Source organism: Xyrauchen texanus, chromosome 6, assembly GCF_025860055.1.
Source record: "Xyrauchen texanus isolate HMW12.3.18 chromosome 6, RBS_HiC_50CHRs, whole genome shotgun sequence".
NCBI classification, from domain to species: Eukaryota; Metazoa; Chordata; class Actinopteri; order Cypriniformes; family Catostomidae; genus Xyrauchen; species Xyrauchen texanus.
Window position 1 is genome coordinate 40,901,139 of NC_068281.1, and position 22,437 is coordinate 40,923,575.

Consider the following 22,437-nt stretch of genomic DNA (forward strand, 5'->3'; position numbering starts at 1 on the left):
ACACACCTTCGATACAATTTTGTGAATTAATCTACACGTTCTTCGTTCTTTGTGTTTATTCTTCTATTTTTCTTTGCACTAATAAGGAATGTGGTCTTTATAATTTTATTTTTGACACACAATAAATTTTTTCTAATATGCCAAAAGTTAATATGAGTGGATTGTCTCTCTCCACGTGGAATGTGAATTGGTTGGGGCACCCCATAAAAAGAAGGAAGGTTATTTCTTCTCTTAAACGTAAGAAATTTGATGTAGTGTTTCTTCAAGAAACGCATCTTTCCCTGCAGGAAGCTGAATATTTTGGGAAGATATGGGGTGGGCATATTTCTTTAGTACTGGCTCAAGTAAGAGCAGGGGAGTCATTACATTGAGAAGTAAACATCTGCAATTCAAATGTCTCAAACAGATAAAAGATAAAGTAGGAACAGTCATTATTGCTTTAGCAGAAATTCAGGGGCAAAGGTTGATTTTTGTCTAATATGTACGCACTTAACACTGATGATCAGGGCTTTTTTTATAGATCTTGAAGGGATGTTGCAAACCGCTGGCACCCCTCATGATATAATATTGGGAGGAGACTTTAATCATTTGATGGACTCAGTCCTTGATCATAGAGAAGCAAAAATGTGTAAGCCCCCTAGAGAAACACTGACACTTCAAAGGATGTGTAAATATCTTGGTCTTACAGATATTTGGAGACATTTGAACCCATCTGGTAGGGACGATATGTTTGTTTCATCAGTCATAAGATTTATTCTAGAATAGATTTGTTTTTATATCCCTCATTTCACCAATTTCTCAATTGGAAACATTTTAGTCTTGTATCACACCCTGGTGAGTTTAGAGGTGTTGCCACATATGGAGAAAAATAAATCATTTAGTTTATGCTTTAATGTATCGCTTTTCCATAATTCTGATTTCCAACAAATAATAAAGGCTGAAATCAAATGTTTATATGGAGACCAACTGGTCCTCAGTATCCTCTGTGGGCGTGGCTTTGGGAGGCACTTACGGCAGTTCTTAGGGTTTGGATCATAAAGGATGCCTCATTGATCCAAAAATCCAAAGCATGAGAACTTGTGGAGTTGGAAGGGAATATTAAAAGTGCCGAGGCAGAGCTGAAGTGCAGAATGTCTCCTGATGGCCTCAGAGAATTGACCCGATTGAAATACAGATATAATAGTATTTTGTCACGGAAGGTGGAGTTTTGGTTATTCAGGGCAAGACAGTCATACAGTCGGGGGACAAAGCAGGGAAGCTTTTGACTAGATATATAAAGCAGAGAGTCTTTTTCTACCATTTCCTAAGTGAAATCTGCTGGTGGTGAAATATTTACCTCAGCCATTGATATTAATAACGCTTTTAAAGAATTAAATCTTGATCGCTATAGTTCCACGCCGTTGTCTAATGATGAGGATATTAGAACATTTGTGGAACCATTCGATCTCCCTAAACTGATGACTAAGCAAAAAAAAATCTCTTGATTCATGCTGGACAGAGTGGATTTTGAGGGGGGATTGCTACACTCTGTGATCTATATGAGAGTGGAGTGTTGAGATCGTTTGAAAATTTGGTTAAACATTTTGGGATTCCCAAATCTCAGTTCTATAGGTATTTCAGCTGCGCCACCTGCTCTGAATTGTTTTTTGGGAGTAGCATACACCCCCCTAAAGCGACAGATACTCTGGGAGAGGTGATTACCGCTTTAGAAAAGGTTATGAGTCATCAGTGTATTACTTCCTGTTAATTCAGTGTCTGGGGACATGGCTCTAACTTCTATCAAGAGTTTATGGGAGAAAGATTTAAACTTGGTATTGGAGGAGTGAGTGTGGGCTAGGATTCTGTATCTGAGTCTGTACCTTATTACGATTCTATTGGACCCCCTATAGATTGTATAGGCTTGGTCTTAAGACACACCTACCTGCTGGTGGTGCCAATCGGAGGATGGAGACACAACCCAAGTTTTTTGGGGGTGCGTTAAGATCCGAGGGTTTTGGGTGAGGGTTCAGAATTGTGACGTCTTGGGCACTCAGGTTTTGTTTTCCCCCAGAATCTGTATTTTGGTACAGAGTGGGGCGGTAATCAATGTGGAGAATAAACAGGAGGAGTTGGTCCTAATCTGTGTTATGGTCGACAGACAGGTGATTTTAAGGGTTTGGAAGTAGGTTGGAGTGCCCCGTTTCATGAGTGGTGCTCAGAGATGGGGAGAGTGGCAGCCTTACAGGAGGGGTCTTATAGAAGTTTAGGGGATCTGGATTTGTTTGTTGGCAAATGGGGCAGATATTTAGCATTCTTGGATGGTTCTCAGGTGGAATAGTGGAGAGAGAGAGGGGTAATTGTCGGTGTGTGTGATTTTTATATTAATGTATTTTTTCCTCTCTTTATTAGTTGTTTGGTTTTTGTTTTCTTTTGTATGTGTTCATGCAAGACCACAGGTGTGTCTGTTGAGGTTCGGGTGGGGTTGTGGATGGGGAAGAAGAGGGGTGGTAGTGGATGTTAAAAGTTGATTGTGTATTTATGTTTTGTTTTTCTGTGTTTTAATAAAAATGTTAAACCTTATCTGGTAATATATGTGTTCATAGTTAGTTAAGTCCCATGTTGTACACCATGTCTTGGTTTTTCTGGTTAATATTGGGATTTTTTTGTTGCACAATAAATGTAATTTTGGGATTTTATTAATTTTAAACTCTTGTAGCCTCAATGTTTGTGCCCCTCACAATAAGAATAAGATTTTTTTTTTATCATTCTATAAATGTGTGTATATATATATATATATATATATATATATATACACACTCACCTAAAGGATTATTAGGAACACCATACTAATACTGTGTTTGACCCCCTTTCGCCTTCAGAACTGCCTTAATTCTACGTGACATTGATTCAACAAGGTGCTGAAAGCATTCTTTAGAAACGTTGGCCCATATTGATAGGCTAGCATCTTGCAGTTGATGGAGATTTGTGGGATGCACATCCAGGGCACGAAGCTCCCGTTCCACCACATCCCAAAGAAGCTCTATTGGGTTGAGATCTGGTGACTGTGGGGGCCATTTTAGTACAGTGAACTCATTGTCACGTTCAAGAAACCAATTTGAAATGATTCGAGCTTTGTGACATGGTGCATTATCCTGCTGGAAGTAGCCATCAGAGGATGGGTACATGGTGGCCATAAAGGGATGGACATGGTCAGAAACAATGCTCAGGTAGACCGTGGCATTTAAACAATGCCCAATTGGCACTAAGGGGCCTAAAGTGTGCCAAGAAAACATCCCCCACACTATTACACCACCACCACCAGCCTGCACAGTGGTAACAAGGCATGATGGATCCATGTTCTCATTCTGTTTACGCCAAATTCTGACTCTACCATGTGAATGTCTCAAAAGAAATCGAGACTCATCAGACCAGGCAACATTTTTCCAGTCTTCAACTGTCCAATTTTGGTGAGCTCTTGCAAATTGTAGCCTCTTTTTCCTATTTGTAGTGGAGATGAGTGGTACCCGGTGGGGTCTTCTGCTGTTGTAGCCCATCCGCCTCAAGGTTGTGCGTGTTGTGGCTTCCCAAATGCTTTGCTGCATACCTCGGTTGTAACGAGTGTTTATTTCAGGCAAAGTTGCTCTTCTATCAGCTTGAATCAGTCGGCCTATTCTCCTCTGACCTCTAGCATCAACAAGGCATTTTCGCCCACTGGACTGCCGCATACTGGATGTTTTTCCCTTTTCACACCATTCTTTGTAAACCCTAGAAATGGTTGTGCATGAAAATCCCAGTAACTGAGCAGATTGTGAAATACTCAGACCGGCCTGTCTGGCACCAAAAACCATGCCACGCTCAAAATTGCTTAAATCACCTTTCTTTCCCCATTCTGACATTCAGTTTGGAGTTCAGGAGATTGTCTTGACCAGGACCACACCCCTAAATGCATTGAAGCAACTGCCATGTGATTGGTTGATTAGATAATTGCATTAATGAGAAATTGAACAGGTGTTCCTAATAATCCTTTAGGTGAGTGTATATATATATACGGTCTGAGTATTTCACAATCTGCTCAGTTACTGGGATTTTCACGCACAACCATTTCTAGGGTTTACAAAGAATGGTGTGAAAAGGGAAAAACATCCAGTATGCGGCAGTCCTGTGGGCGAAAATGCCTTGTTGATGCTAGAGGTCAGAGGAGAATGGGCCGACTGATTCAAGCTGATAGAAGAGCAACTTTGCCTGAAATAACCACTCGTTACAACCGAGGTATGCAGCAAAGCATTTGTGAAGCCACAACACGCACAACCTTGAGGCGGATGGGCTACAACAGCAGAAGACTCCACCGGGTACCACTCATCTCCACTACAAATAGGAAAAAGAGGCTACAATTTGCAAGAGCTCACCAAAATTGGACAGTTGAAGACTGGAAAAATGTTGCCTGGTCTGATGAGTCTCGATTTCTTTTGAGACATTCACATGGTAGAGTCAGAATTTGGCGTAAACAGAATGAGAACATGGATCCATCATGCCTTGTTACCACTGTGCAGGCTGGTGGTGGTGGTGTAATAGTGTGGGGGATGTTTTCTTGGCACACTTTAGGCCCCTTAGTGCCAATTGGGCATTGTTTAAATGCCACGGTCTACCTGAGCATTGTTTCTGACCATGTCCATCCCTTTATGGCCACCATGTACCCATCCTCTGATTGCTACTTCCAGCAGGATAATGCACCATGTCACAAAGCTCGAATCATTTCAAATTGGTTTCTTGAACATGACAATGAGTTCACTGTACTAAAATGGCCCCCACAGTCACCAGATCTCAACCCAATAGAGCTTCTTTGGGATGTGGTGGAACGGGAGCTTCGTGCCCTGGATGTGCATCCCACAAATCTCCATCAACTGCAAGATGCTATCCTATCAATATGGGCCAACATTTCTAAAGAATGCTTTCAGCACCTTGTTGAATCAATGCCACGTAGAATTAAGGCAGTTCTGAAGGCGAAAGGGGGTCAAACATAGTATTAGTATGGTGTTCCTAATAATCCTTTAGGTGAGTGTATATATATATATATATATACACACACACAAACAATTAATCGGCCGATATTTTTTTAATATATATATATAAAAATATCGGTCATTTAATCGGTTATCAGCCTTTTCCAAAAACTTAGTTATCGGTATCTGCAAAATCCACTATTGGTCAAGCTCTATTATCAACAGTAGATTATAATTCATCAGTAGTAGATCATCAGCTTGTCAATTGTCCGGTATTCCAGTTTGAACATGAACAATAACAAAAGAAGTCTGCATGTGTACACAGACCATCAATTTAAAATGAACAATGCAAAACAGTAAAATATCCAACAGCCCTTCAATAGGGTAACTAAAAGATCCAACAAATAAATGAGTTACATAACTATAACCCAGAGCTGCACAGATCTGTTACTCATAAAACAAACATGCAAAAGAAGGGGAACATTGCTCAGCAAATGTCTTGAAATGGATTGTATATTTTTTTATCCCAATTTGGAATGCCCAATTCCCACTAATTAGTAGGTCCTCGTGGTGGTGCAGTTACTCACCTCAATCCGGGTTGTGGAGGACAAGTCTCAGTTGCCTACACTTCTGAGACAGTCAATCCACACCTTATCAAGTGGCTTGTTGTGCATGACACCGCAGAGATTCACAGCATGTGGAGGCTCATGCTAATCTCTGTGATCCACGCACAACTTACCACACGCCCCCACTGAGAGCAAGAACCACTAATTGCGACCACGATGAAGTTACCCTAAGTGACTCTACCCTGGTTGCTTAGGAGACCTGGCTGAAGTCACTCAGCACACCCTGGATTTGAACTTGCGACTACAGGGGTGATATTCAGTGTCAATACTCGCTGAGATACCTAAAATGGACTGTATTGTATGTTTTACAAAAGCAGTGTTTTGATGACTACAGCAGCAGTGCTTTTAACAGAATGATTTCTGGAGACTTCTCAGAGAGATGTTTAAACAAAACGCGTTCTTCTGCTACAAAAAGCTAGACGCAGTGCGCATTGAAGGGCAGAACACAGGTGTCTCGAGATGTGTTTTTAAAGATGAAATAATTTTAAACTTCACACGGCACCTAAAAAAACGTGTTCCTGTGCAAGACATTGAAAAACAGCGACATGTGGAGCAACGGTCAAAAATGTCCATCTAACACATATTTACAAATGAAAACCAGTGAAGGCGGATGCAAAAAAAAAAACACTGCATGAATGGCCCCAACATTTACTGTTAAGGTGCAGTCACACATACCTTTGCACAGCGAAATTCCATGTGCAAAATACAGTCAAGGATGATTGACTGTAAGCACACTAAAACCCTCTCTGTGTCTTTAAATTCATTTTGTTTAAAGCACAGCTGCTAAAATTATTAAGCTGAAAGAATCTAGATAATCTAGACTAATCAACTAGTTTCACCTAGTAGGTTTGTATAAACATACTGCCAGTAAAGCAAACTCAGTTTCTTTATTTCCTGATTGAAGAAGACATTTAAGTAGAAGTAAATGTTAAGGATGTTTAAGAACTCTTGTCGTTTCCTTAAAGCAGCTAGAATAACGTCCCAAGAGCAGAAACGCTACAGGAAAGAGCTGGATCTTGTTTGACAGAAATTACAAATACATTATAAATAAAAATGTTGTGCGTGAATAGAGGAAGACAATCAATACCTTGTTGGCCTGGATGAAATTAAAGTCTTTCCCATACGCCTTTAAACCTTGTTCAAAATTCCTGCACTCTTCCTCTGTCCAGATAGACAGTTCCTCTGTAAGAAACACAAACATAAGAACACATTCTGCACCAAGCAAAGACACTATACAGTGACAAATCCAATCCAGACTCACATACTTAAAATGTACACAACTAATGAAACAAAACGTGAATATTACATTTAGGCTTGATAGTGAAATGAATTCAGTTCATTTAAGTTTTCTACTGCCTCAAGCATCATGATGAAAGATGGAGAGAAATGGCAAATAAATCAACTTTGACTAGAAGTCTCACCTCTGGCTGCTTTAACGTTAAATCTTAATCTTCGTAAAGCCTCTGCAGTGTCAAAGTTACACTTCACCAGCTCATATAAAGCCTGTGGGGAGACAAACACTGTTTGAATTGCATAAACATAAGTGTATTTTACAACTAATAAATAATTGAGGATAATCATTGATTACCTGCTCATTGTCTTTGATATGAGATCCTTCAGGAATAGCATCTACTCCCGTCTCCTCTCCCGTCCGTCGACACGCTTCCGTTAGAAACTCCACCACATTGTTTTCAGGAAGGATTTCCGGATTCCACAGCAGCTGGTCAGCATTCTCATACACTGTCAGCGATGGAGTCAAAGATTCAGAACATCTCCCTAGACCTCGTAATGACAGTGTTTTAATTGATCAGCTTTAATTGATCAGACCTTTCTCGTTTTCTTTGTACTTGCACAGCCCAGACGGTGTTTCAGCCTGATACATGGAGCCCACCATAATCTCCTGTTCAAGAGACATTCATATGTCACATTTCATGGATATTTAAAGAGACAACCATAAAGAAAATCACGATGATGAAAAAGTGTTTACTTTCTTCCAGTCTTCAGAGGGAATATAGTCCTCATCCTCCTCTGATTCCTCCTCTACTTCATTATCTAAAAAATAAATACAAACAGTTCTTAATCAGACATTTTACCAGTCTCGAAATTCATTTTATTAGGCACATATACAGTGCATTCATAAAGTATTCAGACCCCTTCATTTTTTTCACGTTTTGCTATGTTGCAGCCTTATGCTAAAATGCTTTCAATTATTTTGTTTTCACATCAATCTGCACTCCATACCCCATAATGACAAAGCAAAAACCAGATTTTTGATAACATTGAAAATGTATTAAAAAAGAAAAAACTGAAATATCACATTGACATAAGTATTCAGACCTTTTGCTATGACACTTGAAATTTAGCTCAGGTGCATCCCATTTCTCTGGATCATCTTTAAGATGTTTCTACACTTTGTTTGGAGTCCACCTGTGGCAAATTCAATTGACTGGACATGATTTGGAAAGGCACACACCTGTCTATATAAGGTCTTGCAGCTGAAAATGCATATCAGAGCAAAAACAAAGCCATGAGGTTAAAGGAAATGCCTGAGCTCAGAGACAGGATTGTGTTGAGACACATATCTGGGGAAGGCTACATAAAAATTTCAGCTGCATTGAAGGTTCCCAAGTACACAGTGGCCTCCATGATTCTTAAATGGAAGTTTGGAACAATCAGGCCATTTCCTAGAGCTGGCCGCCCGGCTAAAGTGAGCAATCGGGGGAGTAGGGCCTTGGTAAGAGAGGTGACCAAGAACCTGATGGTCACTCTGGTTGAGCTCAAAAGATCATGTGTGGAGATGGGAGAAACTTGTAGAAGGACAACCATCACTGCAACACTCCACTGATCTGGGCTTAATGGCAGAGTAGCCAGAAAGAAGCCTCTCCTCAGTGCAAGACACATGAAAGACCGCTTGGAATTTGCGAAAAAGCACCTAAACAATTCCAAGTGTCGTGTCTGGAGGAAACCAGGCAGCACTCATCACCTGCACAATACCATCCCAGTGGTGAAGCATGGTGGTGGTAGCATCACACTGAGGGGGGGTTTCAGTGGAAGGGACTGGGGACTTTAATATTATGATCATCATCAATTAATTTGATTATTTTATTGACCATTAGTGTCATTTATCACATTGCTGTTGCCAATGTTGTATACAAGCAATCAGTTATGAGAGGTTGTGCATTAAGTCAAAAGGAACTGCAAACATTATACAAGCCAAATTCAGAAAAATTTGGGGCAGTATGGAAAATGCTAATAAAAACAAAAAGGAGTGATTTGTACGTTCGATTCACCCAGTGCTATATTGAAAGCAATACAACAACACATTATTTTATATTTTATCTTATGAATGTTTTTAAATATACACTCATTTTATATCACATGATTGCAACACGCTCCAAAAGGTTGGCACAAGCTGTGTCTCGTTTGACGGCTGCGTGCTAACTAGGACGCATCCTTTGAAGGCAGCGGTATACTGTAAATAAGCCTTGTTGAAACGAGATGGCCTTCTTACAACAAATGGAAACTGAACTTATCATGGTTGCTATGACAAGCACGAGTGCTTTGAGTGAGAAGGGAACAAAGTCCCTTTGGAAAGGAATGTACGAGGTACATTTTAGGAGAGTTCTAATGATGCAGAGAGAAAAGAAATTTGATTTTACATGTGCACTTTTAGTCTATGATACTTTATTTTAATTATATTTTACTATAATTATACATATTATAAACCAAGCAAAAAAAGAAACATCCCTTTTTCAGGACAATGTATGTTAAATATAATTTTGTAAAAATCAAAATAACTTTACAGATCTTTACTGTAATGGGTTTAAACAATGTTTTCCATGCTTGTTCAGTGAACCATAAACAATTAATGAAAGTGCACCTGTGGAACGGTCATTAAGACACTAACAGCTTACAGACGTAAGGTCACAGTTATAAACATTTAGGACACTAAAGAGACCTTTCTACTGACTCTAAAAAAACACCAAAAGAAAGATGCCCAGGGTCCCTGCTCATCTGTGTGAATGTGCCTTAGGCATGCTGCATGGAGCCATGAGGACTGCAGATGTGGCCAGGGCAATAAATGGCAATGTCCATACTATGAGACTCCTAAGAGAGCGATACAGGGAGACAGGAAGGACAGCTGATTATCCTCACAGTGGCAGACCATGTGTAACAACACCTGCACAGGATTGGTACATCCAAATATCACACCTGCGGGACAGGTACAGGATGGCAACAACAACTGCCCTTGTTTCACCATCAGTGCTCAGACTGTCTGCAATAGGCTACGAGAGGCTGGACTGAGGGCTTGTAGGCCCTGTTGTAAGGCAGGTATTTATCAGACACCACCGGCAACAATGTCGCCTATGGGCACAATCCCATCTTCGCTGGACTAGATGATTGGCATTACGTGCTCTTCACTGACGGGTCTTGGTTTTGTCTCAACAGGGATGATGGTCTGACTCGCGTTTATCGTCAAAATAATGAGCGTTACACCAAGGCCTGTACTCTGGAGCAAGATCTATTTGGAGGTGGAAAGTCCGTCATGTCTGGGGCGGTGCGTCACAGCATCATCGGACTGAGCTTGTTGTCATTGCAGGCAATCTCAACGCTGTGCGTTACAGGGAAGACATCCTCCTCCCTCATGTGGTACCCTTCCTGCAGTCTCATCCTGACATGACCCTCCAGCATGACAATGCCACCAGCCATACTGCTCGTTCTTTGTGTGACAGGAATGTTAATCCCATTGAGCATGTCTGGGACATGTTGGATCGGAGGGTGAGGGCTAGGGCCATTCGCCCAAGAAATGTCCAGGAACTTGCAAGTGCCTTGGTGGAAGACTGGGGTAACATCTTACAGCAAGAACTGGCAAATCCGGTGCAGTCCATGAGGAGGAGATGCACTGCAGTACTTAATGCAGCTGGTGGCCACACCAGATACTGACTATTACTTTTGATTTTGACCCCCCCATTTGTTCAGGGACACATTATTCCATTTCTGTTAGTCACATGTTTGTGAAACTTGTTCAGCTTCTGTCTTAGTTGTTGAATCTTTTTATATTCATACAAATATTTACACATGTTAAGTTTACTGAAAATAAAAGCAGTTGAAAGTGAGAGGCTGTTTCTTTTTTTGCTGAGTTTATCCTTTGCACCCGTCTACTGAGGTACTTCAACTTGGGAATTATCATTACTTGCGTTCATATTTGGCAAATTGGCGCCACTGTTATTATTTTCAGACAAATAATGTTAATTTCTGTTGAAGCAAAGAATTGTGGGTTGTGAGTGCCCACAAAGGAAACACCTCATGTATCCTCAGAATTCCCATGAAAGGTCACATTTGAAGGCTTCATTCAGAGTGTCCTGCTCTTTTTTTCTGGAACAAGACAGCCTCGATGACGTATGCGGACGACAAATGCGACCTCCAGAGGACGCAGCCTTCAAAATGAGCTACAGGGGCAATTTAGGACTATTTACAGTCTTATGAGTTGAAATAACACTGTGATATGAAACAGGTGATATTAAACAAGTGGGGCAATCCTGTTGAAATATGTAAGGAGCCTCCAGTGCACAATATAGTTAAATGAATCTTGTCAAATCTCGGTGCACAAAAGGGTAAGACAAAAACCACTTCTGAATGCACGTGATCTCTGATCCCTCAGATGTCACTGTCTTATAAAACATCATTCATCTGTAATGGATATCATGAACATGGACTTGGGATAACTTCAGTAAACCTTTGTTAGTCAACATCACTCACCACTGCATCCACAGATGCAAGTCCAGACTTTACTATGCAAAGCAGAAGCCGTACATCAACACTGTCCAGATGCACTGCTGACCTCTCTGGGCTCTGTCTCATCTTACATGGAAAGTAAAACAGTTGAACCATGTTTTTTGGTCCGACGTGTCCACATTTCAAATAGATTTTGGGAAAAAACATTGTGTTTTCGAGGCCAAAGAGGAAAAGGACTATCCAAGCTGTTATTAGCATCAAGTCCAAAAGCCAGTGTATGTATGGGCCAGGGGTGTGTCAGTGCCCATGGCATGGGTAATCTGACTAATATAGAAAGATATGTACCCGGTAGGTACCCATGCAGAGTCGGGAACTTTCTGCTGCGGAGTCTCAACTGAATCTTGTCGAAAAGTGGAAAAAGCCAGGTTTGGAAATTATTTGGATTTGAGGCTGATGAAAAGGGAAACATCATAGATCAGCACCTATTTGTAAACGCTGCTTTCACAATTTTCTGATGAAAGGAGAAAACACATCAAACTTAATAAATCACATGAAAGACAGACACCCGGGTTAATTCAAGCAACTAAAGCAGGTGAGTTTAAAAGCATATTATCATTTGCATTAGGGCTGAAACGATTAGTCGACATTATCGACAACGTCAAAAATAAAAAATTGACGAGAAGAAAATTTAACGTAACATGAAATCACATTAAACTGTAATGATGAAGCGTGAGAGCAGCAATTCACGCCTGATGGAGGAAGAATTACACAGATCAGTCCAGATGCACTCTAAACTTTCACAGCTTCATCTTACGTAGACCCCAAAGTATTAGGGAATTATTATTTAAAAAAAAGTACAATCAGAAGCACTCTCGTTGTGGAATAACATCCCAGCGAAACATCCCGGCATTACAGCTTAAATGCAGTTATATTTAATGCATTATAGCTTTATTAAAGTTCAAATAATACAGAAGCAGATCATGTTAATAACTATAAACTCCGAAACTGGCATTTTTCTGTGTGGTCGGTGCCTCTTCAATGAGTTGCGCGAATGTCCCGATCTAAGGGGGAGAGATTGAAACTGCTCCCGGCTGAGAGACTCTGCCTCGGGGACGCTCAATGCAGCTAGATTAGAACGCGATGACTCACAACTTATTTAATCATAATATATGTAACTGTGCATTTCTTATCCTGAAGAAAAATGGCAATATGCAGCTTTATTTATACGAGAGCACTTTGCACATTAGTTTGGAAATTGTTTTTTTATTAATTCTATTGTATGCTTGTTTATTTCAGGGTTTTTTTTGTACTTGGTAAAAACTTAAAAGTAAAAGTTGCAAAAGTTGAAGCAAATCTTATATAAGAGTTCAAAAATAAAAGCATACATTGTACAGATTTGTTATAATTCAAATATAATATATTTAACTTGAAGTGTTGCTCAATGGTGTATATTTTTGTTCTTAGTTCTGCTGCTAATGTTTTGTAGACTTTGTTAATAATAGAGTGTTCAGTAACCTGTTGTTGTGTTTTGCTTTGGTATCGATAATGGTATCGAGAACCGTGAAATTTCAATGGTATTGGTATCGACTACTGAAATTTTGGTACCGTGACAACACTACTGCAAGCAGTCCTGATCTGTCAAAAAAAATTCATAATAGGTTTCTTTTAGCGCTTTCAATGTAAAACAGTGTGAATTGATCATCAAATGTCAAATCATCAAATGTTTTTAAAAGCATTTTCCATACTGTCCTAACTTTTTGGAATTGGTGTTTTATTGGAAGAGAGATAAACAGGTTGTTTCTTACTCTGAAAGTAGCTGCAGTTCTGTGATCGTTTGAGTTCAGTTGTGTTACAGGTTTTCACCGCCCAAGCTCGACTGTCAGTGGAGCGGTTCTCATTCACCAAACCCTTGCATATCTTTCCTCCATCCTCCTGAAACAAAAACCTCAAGCTTTTTGGATCTGCCATGAATATATAGATGCTGTATAACAAAAACACTCATAAGATTAATTCAACCAAATATGATTATTGACATCTATTGCCTATATATAGCATTAATTTGAATGAAAGTTTCAATCTCAATATCAGACAAAGCAGCATATGAAACATACAGTATCTCACAAAAGTGAGTACACCCCTCACATTTTTGTAAATATTTGATTATATCTTTTGATGTGACAACACTGAAGAAATTACACTTTGCTACAATGTAAAGTAGTGAATGTACAGCTTGTATAACAGTGTAAATTTGCTGTCCCCTCAAAACAACTCAACACACAGCCATGAATGTCTAAACCGCTGGCAACAAAAGTGAGTACACCCCTAAGTGAAAATGTCCAAATTGGGCCCAATTAGCCATTTTCCCTCCCTGGTGTCATGTGACTCGTTAGTGTTACAATGTCTCAGGTGTGTTAAATTTGGTGTCATTGCTCTCACACTCCCTCATACTGGTCACTGGAAGTTCAACATGGCATCTCATGGCGAAGAACTCTCTGAGGATCTGAAAAAAAATTATTGTTGATCTACATAAAGATGGCCTAGACACTGAGCTGCAGCACGGTGGCCAAGACCATACAGCGGTTTATAACAGGACAGGTTCCACACAGAACAGGCCTCGGCATTGGTGGACCAAAGAAGTTGAGTGAACATGCTCAGTGTCATATCCAGAGGTTGTCTTTGGGAAATAGATGTATGAGTGCTGCCAGCATTGCTGCAGAGGTTGAAGGGGTGGGGGGGTCAGCCTGTCAGTGCTCAGACCATACGCCTGCATCAAATTGGTCTGCATGGCTGTCGTCCCAGAAGGAAGCCTCTTCTAAAGATGATGCACAAGAATGCCCACAAACAGTTTGCTGAAGACAAGCAGACTAAGGACATGGATTACTGGAACAATGTCCTGTGGTCTGATGAGACCAAGATAAACGTAATTGGTTCAGATGGTGTCAAGCGTGTGTGGCGGAAACCAGGTGAGGAGTACAAAGACAAGTGTGTCTTGCTTACAGTCAAGCATGGTGGTGGGAGTGTCATGGTCTGGGGCTGCATGAGTGCTGCCGGCACTGGAGACTACAGTTCATTGAGGGAACCATGAATGCCAACATGTACTGTGACATACTGAAGCAGAGCATGATCTCCTCCCTTCGGAGACTGGGCCACAGGGCAGTATTCCAGCATGATAAACACCCCAAACACACCTACAAGACAACCACTGCCTTGCTAAAGAAGCTGAGGGTGAAAGTGATGGACTGGCCAAGCATGTCCCCAGACCTAAACCCTATTGAGCATCTGTGGGGCATCCTCAAACGGAAGGTAGAGGAGCACGAGGTCTCTAACATCCACCAAAATGTGAGGGGTGTACTCACTTTTGTGAGACTGTATAAAACTAGAGAAATTCTCTATCAATAATAGGAGTATAAAAATCCCCCTGCATCTATTTGTAAATTTATACACTGCTTTTAAGTTAATAAAAAGTAATTTTTAGATAATTGTAATATGTTTTTGTGATAAAGATGTTGGCAGAAGTCTTTATTTTGTCCGGCTTCCTTAACTTTTAGTTTTTTTTTTGTCATTAATGTATCCTATGCACACATTCAATTAAATGTATTCATTATGGCTTCTGCTGGGACAAACCTTGCTCTTCTTTAGTTCTCCGGTGCTTCTGCTGCTCTCATCATTATCCATATCCTCTCCTTCTTCATCATCCTCCTCCTCCTCCTCATCTCCATCAGCATCCTCCTCATCTTCCTCTTCATCTTCATCATCTTCCTCAGGTGACCCACTGCCACTGTAGCCATAGAGATTCAAAAGCTCCTGGATGGGCATTTCCCCCTCCTGTCCATCAAAATAATCAAAATCTTTGGTGTGTCATCCACATACAAACAAGAATAAAAAATTAAAAAAATTAATGCAGCACCACAATGATCCTGGCTAAAGTAAGAGAAATGTCAAGTTTTAAGAAACTCAAAGTTACAGCCATAACTTAAAGGTGCACTCAGTAATGCTTTTCCTCATTTAAAAAGTTTTTCTTCTAAAGAAATTCATTTTGAAACATATGTATTAAATCATGATCAGTAATCTTATAAAAGATCTTTTATTCTACATGGAGAGGATCCACTCATGGGGGAAACCATGTTAGGATCACATGACCATCTGAATACTACTCGCTTAATCTGAGTAACTGCTCTGCTGTTGGACACTTTCATTCATGGATTAAATAAATCCTGGTTAACTGTGCATAGTGAATTTTTACAATGGCACTGGTAACTGGAAACTACTGTGTTTAAATGATGCAGCATCCAGGACACTAGGTGTCACTGTAAGCAATAATTCAAATGACAAGACAGTGACAAGACCTGAAGAGGCCAATACAATAAAACACATAAATATCAAGACTTCAGGTGGGTTTGAAAAGATAAATAGTTTGCAAAACCTCAAAATCAACACGGTTTAAAATGTTTGAATGAAATCATGCTGGTTAGGGTTAGTTGCAGGATTTTCATCTGAACCTTCATTTTAGCATCAGAATGGAGATATTACAGATATTTGAGACAGGTGAAGAGCCCACCTTCATATGTCTTTGAAACAAAAGAATAATTTTATAATATTAGAATCAGTAAACAAACAAACCTTTGCGAGGTCTTCAATCTCATTGCTGAAGTTAGCGTCCCCCTCCGGCACCTCCTCGTCTTCAGGGGTCTGATTATCTTCATAATCAGGTAACAGCATCCCTGCTGATGGCTCAAAGTCAACGTTTTCAGAACCAACCGAAATTCCTGAAGAGATAGGAAAGAGGCCATCAGAGCAGATGTGTGTATTAACCAGTGGCGAATTCGCTGGGCCAGCAAAGCCATCTCTGCTGGCCTAACAAGCCAAACAAATAACTTTTTTTCATCCTTTTATTCTCAATCACCTTTTTGCCTATGTATTTTTAATCGCTTTCCACTCTTTATTAACCGACAAACAAATAGAGAAAAACTCAAATGTATTTGCTGTTGAGAAAAAGATCCTTATGGATTTAAAAACACAAGATGTTCTGCATGACAGTGTGTTACTTTAGTTGCTTAATTTATTAAACAGGAAAAGAGGACTGATTTTCTCTTCAAGTAAATTGGTAAGTGTTTTTTGCAGTGTTACAGCAACATTAGGAGTATTCTGAGTGTAAATTAGGCTGCTTGAGCATTCAGTGTCACATCAAGTTTTGAAAAGTAGTGCTGCGTTCCGTTCAACTCGGAAAGTCGGATTTGACAACATCCTACTAATAAAAGTGCAATGAAATGCATCTTGAAGTCAGAATTACAACTTGTAGCCTCATCCAGAAATTATCAACAATTTCGCTGAGATGCAGGTGCATGATGTCACAAAAACATGTCGACACTCAGGGAGATTTACAAAGTAAGTGATAAACATTCACTTTATTAATATCGATAAATGAGTTTGTTTCCACATTACATGATATTAAAGCTTGTTTAACAAATGCCTGCAGAAACAGGTGTATAAAACATTATAATCTCTTTTGATAATCAAACACCTGAAGCACAAATGTTAGCGCTGCAGCATGTTGTGTTGCTAGGAGACTTCTCTAATGAGAGTCAAACCACTGCTAAGCTAACGGGAGCATGGCAGTTCCGAATATCGGGGAATGGAATGCATTTATGGTCGGAGAAATCAATTAGGAATATCTCAAATCCAACTTGAATGGAACGCAGCATAACCGTGTACCCTGATGAAACTAAATTTATTGCAAGCAACATTTAAATCGCAAATATTATTAGATACATTTTTCCAAGTATTATAGACCTCCTTTGTAGATTCATATGAAAAATTATGATTTTTGAGCATTAAGTGTTGTTTCAAGTTCTGGCTTTCATGCGTGGACGTGTTTTTAAAATGTCTATTGGTATTATTAGTTACCTGTGACATAATGTATGATGCCCAAAGGCTTAGGGTGTCTTATTCATTGTGAAACTGTGTTTTCTTAATGGCATGAATCACACTGAAGGTCAAGACTTTAAATGCACGGCCCACCACAGGTACCATACCTGGTAACATATGTTTTACAATGACAGGAAACTGTCTTACCTGGGCTTGAACTCCCCAAGGAGGGCTATAAAATGAGACAAACAAACAAATCAATTCAACTGAAAACATACATCATAAATCTGAAATAACAAACTGAAAATGGCAATGATGCAATATACTGCATTATAACAGTTTTCACCTTAACCCTTTAATGCATACTTTAGTGATGAAGGACCTCAATCCACCCCATGTACCTCATCCATTTTTTGGAGTTATGCCTCCAACTCTTTAGTATTCCTCAACCTTTCTCTTCTAAATGTAACAAAAACATTTAAAAAAAAAATGTTTTGCTTCCATAAATCATATTTTTATGATTATTTCATATCTACATAAGTTTACTATCACATGATATCTATTTCTTTGTTTATTACAAGATAAATGAGTACTATATTCATACAAATTACTACTATATCCTGTTGATTTTCTGCACAATAATGTTGAATTATCAGTTCCCATATGCGAGAGCACACACAGTACCAGTACATATTACACATGCTATTTGTTACTCAATGTGGCGCTGTTGATTCAGTTATTTGACATTGCTATTTGATGAACAAGCAACATGGAAGTAAACTATAGCAAGTGTAACACATGAACAGTATGATATGGCTATTGCCATTTGGGTGTACTACTGAAATAATGCAAGTTGAGCATCAATTTGCATGAGAACAAACATATGTGAAGCTTACAGTATGCCTAGCTTATGTGTTATATGTAGCTCAATATGTGTTCAACAGCCAGTTGTGTCTCATTCAGTTTCAGTATGGGAATAATGAATCCTGTTCTAAATTTTTTGCATCATCTCTTTCATTAATGAAAAATAAAACATCAATATCTATATTTGAGCATGTTGTTGATCCACTTGTGATAGATAGAAATTTGTGGTGGGTCACTAAAGACCCAAGTATGTAATAATGTTTGGCAAACAATTTGCAACCCATTTTAACTCCATAATTGGAGTTATTATTTCCGTGTGAAACGGGACATTAAACGAGGATTAGTGCGGGGCTTGATTTTACCTGTCAGGAATTGATTGTATCAGAAAAAGTGCTCTCTATACAACAGGAGGAGAGGGGTAAAATAATATTGGATTGGTTGATTCTCGCAGAACCTGTCAGGAAAAATGTCCTTGTCCTATTTTACTCCAAAATCAAAAGAAACAAATGACACAGTATATGTTGCATATAGAAAACAAAGCCTACTTTTAGGGAAGTTAAGAAATGTTACATTGTGACATTATTTTCATGACAATTTCGCACATTTTATCCCCCCAATTCTGATTACCCCAACACAAAATTGTGATATTCTCATTACTGCAATGTGAAAACTAAATTGTAAAGTATTTATATTTCACAGCCGTACTCCCTCGGTACTCCCTTTCAAGTTTGTAATGATTTTATTTAAAGAAAATATTTGTACAACAGCATCGTTTTTTACTATAATACAGTAAAAAGTGACTGTGTTACTGTAATGAGAGTACTTATTAAAAATAATGTGAATACTAAAAGTAGTCACAATAAAAAAAACTTTTAATGGTCCTAAACAGGCTTTGTTTTCTTTATGCAAATTATCATTATATATATATATATTTTTGTATTGATTTGTGGTTTTATATGACCAGGATATTTTCTTGACAGGTTCTGTGAGAGTCCTGAAAACATTATGAAGACAAAAGTTCTTATTTTAAGATGAATCGGGCAAAGTCAAGATTGTACATTAACAATATTACAATTGATTAATATACCATTTTTTTATAGTCCAGCCGAGTCATGACATTTGTGATGCAATGAAAAATAAATAAATAGCAAAACAGAAATGAATGAACGCATCTCTCTCTGCATTCAGCTGTATTAGCCCCTGAAGTCATAGAGTAGCCAAAGTTGTTTCACCGTATTTAAGCAAACACACGCACACACACCTACAGTGCGTCCGGAAAGTATTCACAGCGCTTCAATTTTTCCACATTTTGTTATGTTACAGGCTTATTCCAAAATGGATTAAATTCATTATTTTCCTCAAAAATCTACAAACAATACCCCATAATGACAATGTGAAAGAAGTTTGTTTGAAATCTTTGCAAATGCATAAAGAAAATATATTTTTTTTTAAATCACATGTACATAAGTATTCACAGTCTTTGCTCAATACTTTGTTGAAGCACCTTTGGCACCAATTACAGCCTCAAGTCTTTTTGTGTATGATGCTACAAGCTTGGCACACCTATTTTTGGGCAGTTTCTCCCATTCTTCTGGATGGGGAGCGTCGGTGCACAGCCATTTTCAGATCTCTCCAGAGATGTTCAATAGGGTTGAAGTCTGGGCCACTCAAGAACATTCACAGAATTGTCCTGAAGCCACTCCTTTGTTATCTTGGCTGTGTGCTTAGGGTCGTTGTCCTGTTGGAAGATGAACCTTCACTCCAGTCTGAGGTCCAGAGCGCTCTGGAGCAGGTTTTCATCAAGGATGTCTCTGTACATTGCTGCATTAATCATTCCCTTTATCCTGACTAGTCTCCCAGATCCTGCCGCTGAAAAACATCCCCACAGCATGATGCTGCCACCACCATGCTTCACTGTAGGGAAGGTATTGGCCAGGTGATGATCAGTGCCTGGTTTCCTCCAGACATGATGCTTGCCATTCAGGCCAAAGATTTCAATCTTTCTTTCATCAGACCAGAGAATTTTTTTTCTCATGGTCAGAGAGTCCTACAGGTGCCTTTTGGCAAACTCAAGGCGGGCTGTCATGTGCCGTTTACTGAGGAGTGGCTTCCGTCTGGCCACTCTACCATACAGGCCAGATTGGTGGAGTGCTGCAGAGATGGTTGTTCTTCTGGAAGGTTCTCCTCTCTCCACAGAGAAACGCTGGAGCTCTGTCAAAGTGACCATCGGGTTCTTGGTCACCTCCCTGACTAAGGCCCTTCTCCCCCGATTGCTCAGTTTGGCCGGGCGGCCAGCTCTAGGAAGAGTCCTGGTTGTTCCAAACTTCTTCCATTTACACATGATGGAGGCCACTGTGCTCATTGGGACCTTCAATGCTGCAGAAATGTGTCTGTACCCTTCCCCAGATCTGTGCCTCGATACAATCCTGTCTCGGAGGTCTACAGACAATTCCTTGGACTTCATGGCTTGGTTTGTGCTCTGACATGCACTGTTAACTGTGGGACCTTATATAGACAGGTGTGTGCCTTTCCAAATCATGTCCAATCATCTGAATTTACCACAGGTGGACTCCAATCAAGTTGTAGAAACATCTCAAGGATGATCAGTGGAAACAGGAGGCACCTGAGCTCAATTTTGAGTGTCATGGCAAAGGCTGTGAATACTTATGAACATGTGATATTTTTGTTTTTTATTTTTAATAAATTTGCAAAGATTTCAAACAAATTTCTTTCACGTTGACATTATGGGGTATTGTTTGTAGAATTTTGAGGAAAATAATGAATTTAATCCATTTTGGAATAAGCGCTGTGAATACTTTCCGGATGCACGTGTACAGTCACACTCATCAGCCCACCAATTCACTTGAATGTTACTACAGAGACTACTGTATAACATCGACTACTGAGATGACTGGCACAATTAAAATATAAAGATGGGTATGTGACCAGTGTAATAGAAACTAAAAAAGGCAGTTTCAGATGACACAGGACCTGACAACTGGTCAAATTGCATGTGGCATTTGTGTATTGCGGTTAAAAACTTAAAATCAAGAACTTCATTGAGTCATGTCAACCACATCATGTCTCACAGTTTACTAAAAACAGCATACCAAAATAAAAATACATAAAAATAGTATTAATATTTAATATAAAGTCTTTTAGCCATATATTATCTACACATGTAGGCTTCTGTAGTCTATAATAACTTGAAGAATTAACTGTGTAACTTTAGAAATAGGGATAAAAGTGTTATTGCTAAAGCGGACAGCAACTCTAAACAGATAAACAGCACCTATTTATTATTGATTGAGTAGTTTCAAATTATTGACGAGCCGCTTTAAATACAATCTTTTACAGCATTTGTCCACCATTCACATCATTCATCCATGCACAATAAAATATTGGGATATTGTGGGCAGTGAAATGTTTTGTTTATAATTTAATTATAGACTATAAAATAAATGTATTATTCGATGACAGAGTATGTGTATTGATGTTGAGTTAATAGTTACAATTTCAATTCAGATTCATTCGGACTCAGCCTGTAATGGACTCAGTTTTGAGTCCAACTCGGCCCCTTTTGGACATGAACTGGATTGTTTAAAGACTCAGACTCCACTTAATCATAAACACATCTGTGTAAATCAGGCATTCAGGCAAAACAGCCCAACAAGAAAAGCTCTACACCAGTTTCACAGTGATCCAAAGTGGATGTGATTGACAAGATCTTTGCATCAGTAACCTGAAGAACTTCCAATTCTTCAAATTGGATCTTAATTTAATTTATTCACTAACCACCTTCTGTTTTTCCATACTGTAAATTAACCCAATGGTGAAGAACGCTTGATAATACCAGAGGAATCTGAGATGCTGTGTATGTTTGAGTACTTTTTTGTATATGTGTGTGTGTGTGTGTGTGTGTGTGTGAGTGAGTGTCTTTAGAAGTTGAGGTTGATTTCTAGCTAATACTTTGCCTAGCATTTATTAGAAACACTCTTACAAAGACAAATCAGCGTGTAAAACAACAGCCCATAAATTCGTGATTTTGCATAAATGACCAGTTCACTCGACGGAGTTTGTGTAAATATTTTAAAGATTATTCATCATGTGGATATGATTATAAATGAGAACAGGCTAACTGCAGGCGAGCTAGCTGCTGTTAACTTTGCAAAAATAAAATTTAAATAATACAACGCGTATTACGACATAAAATTCCGCAGAATGTATCCATGATAAATATATACGATACGTAATTATTATAGGCATTCGTGAAGGTACATTTTAATTTAATTGTAAAATAATTCTTATTTATTTTAGGGAAAATAATGAGAATTTCCTTCTTACCTCCGCCATATTTACAGCGCTGA

The 22,437-nt window shown here is 39.1% G+C and overlaps 1 protein-coding gene across 2 annotated transcripts in view; it reads right to left on the reverse strand.

Moving 5' to 3' along the window:
• The window catches only part of mier1b (mesoderm induction early response 1b, transcriptional regulator), a 28,645-nt gene extending 6,208 nt beyond the window's left edge, over positions 1–22,437 (reverse strand). The window contains exons 1-10 of one of the 2 annotated variants that reach the window (XM_052128689.1): positions 22,415–22,437; positions 17,414–17,438; positions 15,962–16,107; positions 14,966–15,166; positions 13,147–13,273; positions 7,593–7,657; positions 7,433–7,505; positions 7,194–7,345; positions 7,027–7,108; positions 6,693–6,787 (exon numbers count right to left, since the gene is read on the reverse strand). In XM_052128689.1, the coding sequence (XP_051984649.1) occupies positions 6,693–6,787; positions 7,027–7,108; positions 7,194–7,345; positions 7,433–7,505; positions 7,593–7,657; positions 13,147–13,273; positions 14,966–15,166; positions 15,962–16,107; positions 17,414–17,438; positions 22,415–22,423 (975 nt within the window). In that variant the 5' untranslated portion in view covers positions 22,424–22,437. Of the gene's footprint in view, positions 1–6,692; positions 6,788–7,026; positions 7,109–7,193; positions 7,346–7,432; positions 7,506–7,592; positions 7,658–13,146; positions 13,274–14,965; positions 15,167–15,961; positions 16,108–17,413; positions 17,439–17,552; positions 17,574–22,414 lie in introns of those variants that run through there. The other variant, XM_052128690.1, reaches the window with a different exon arrangement.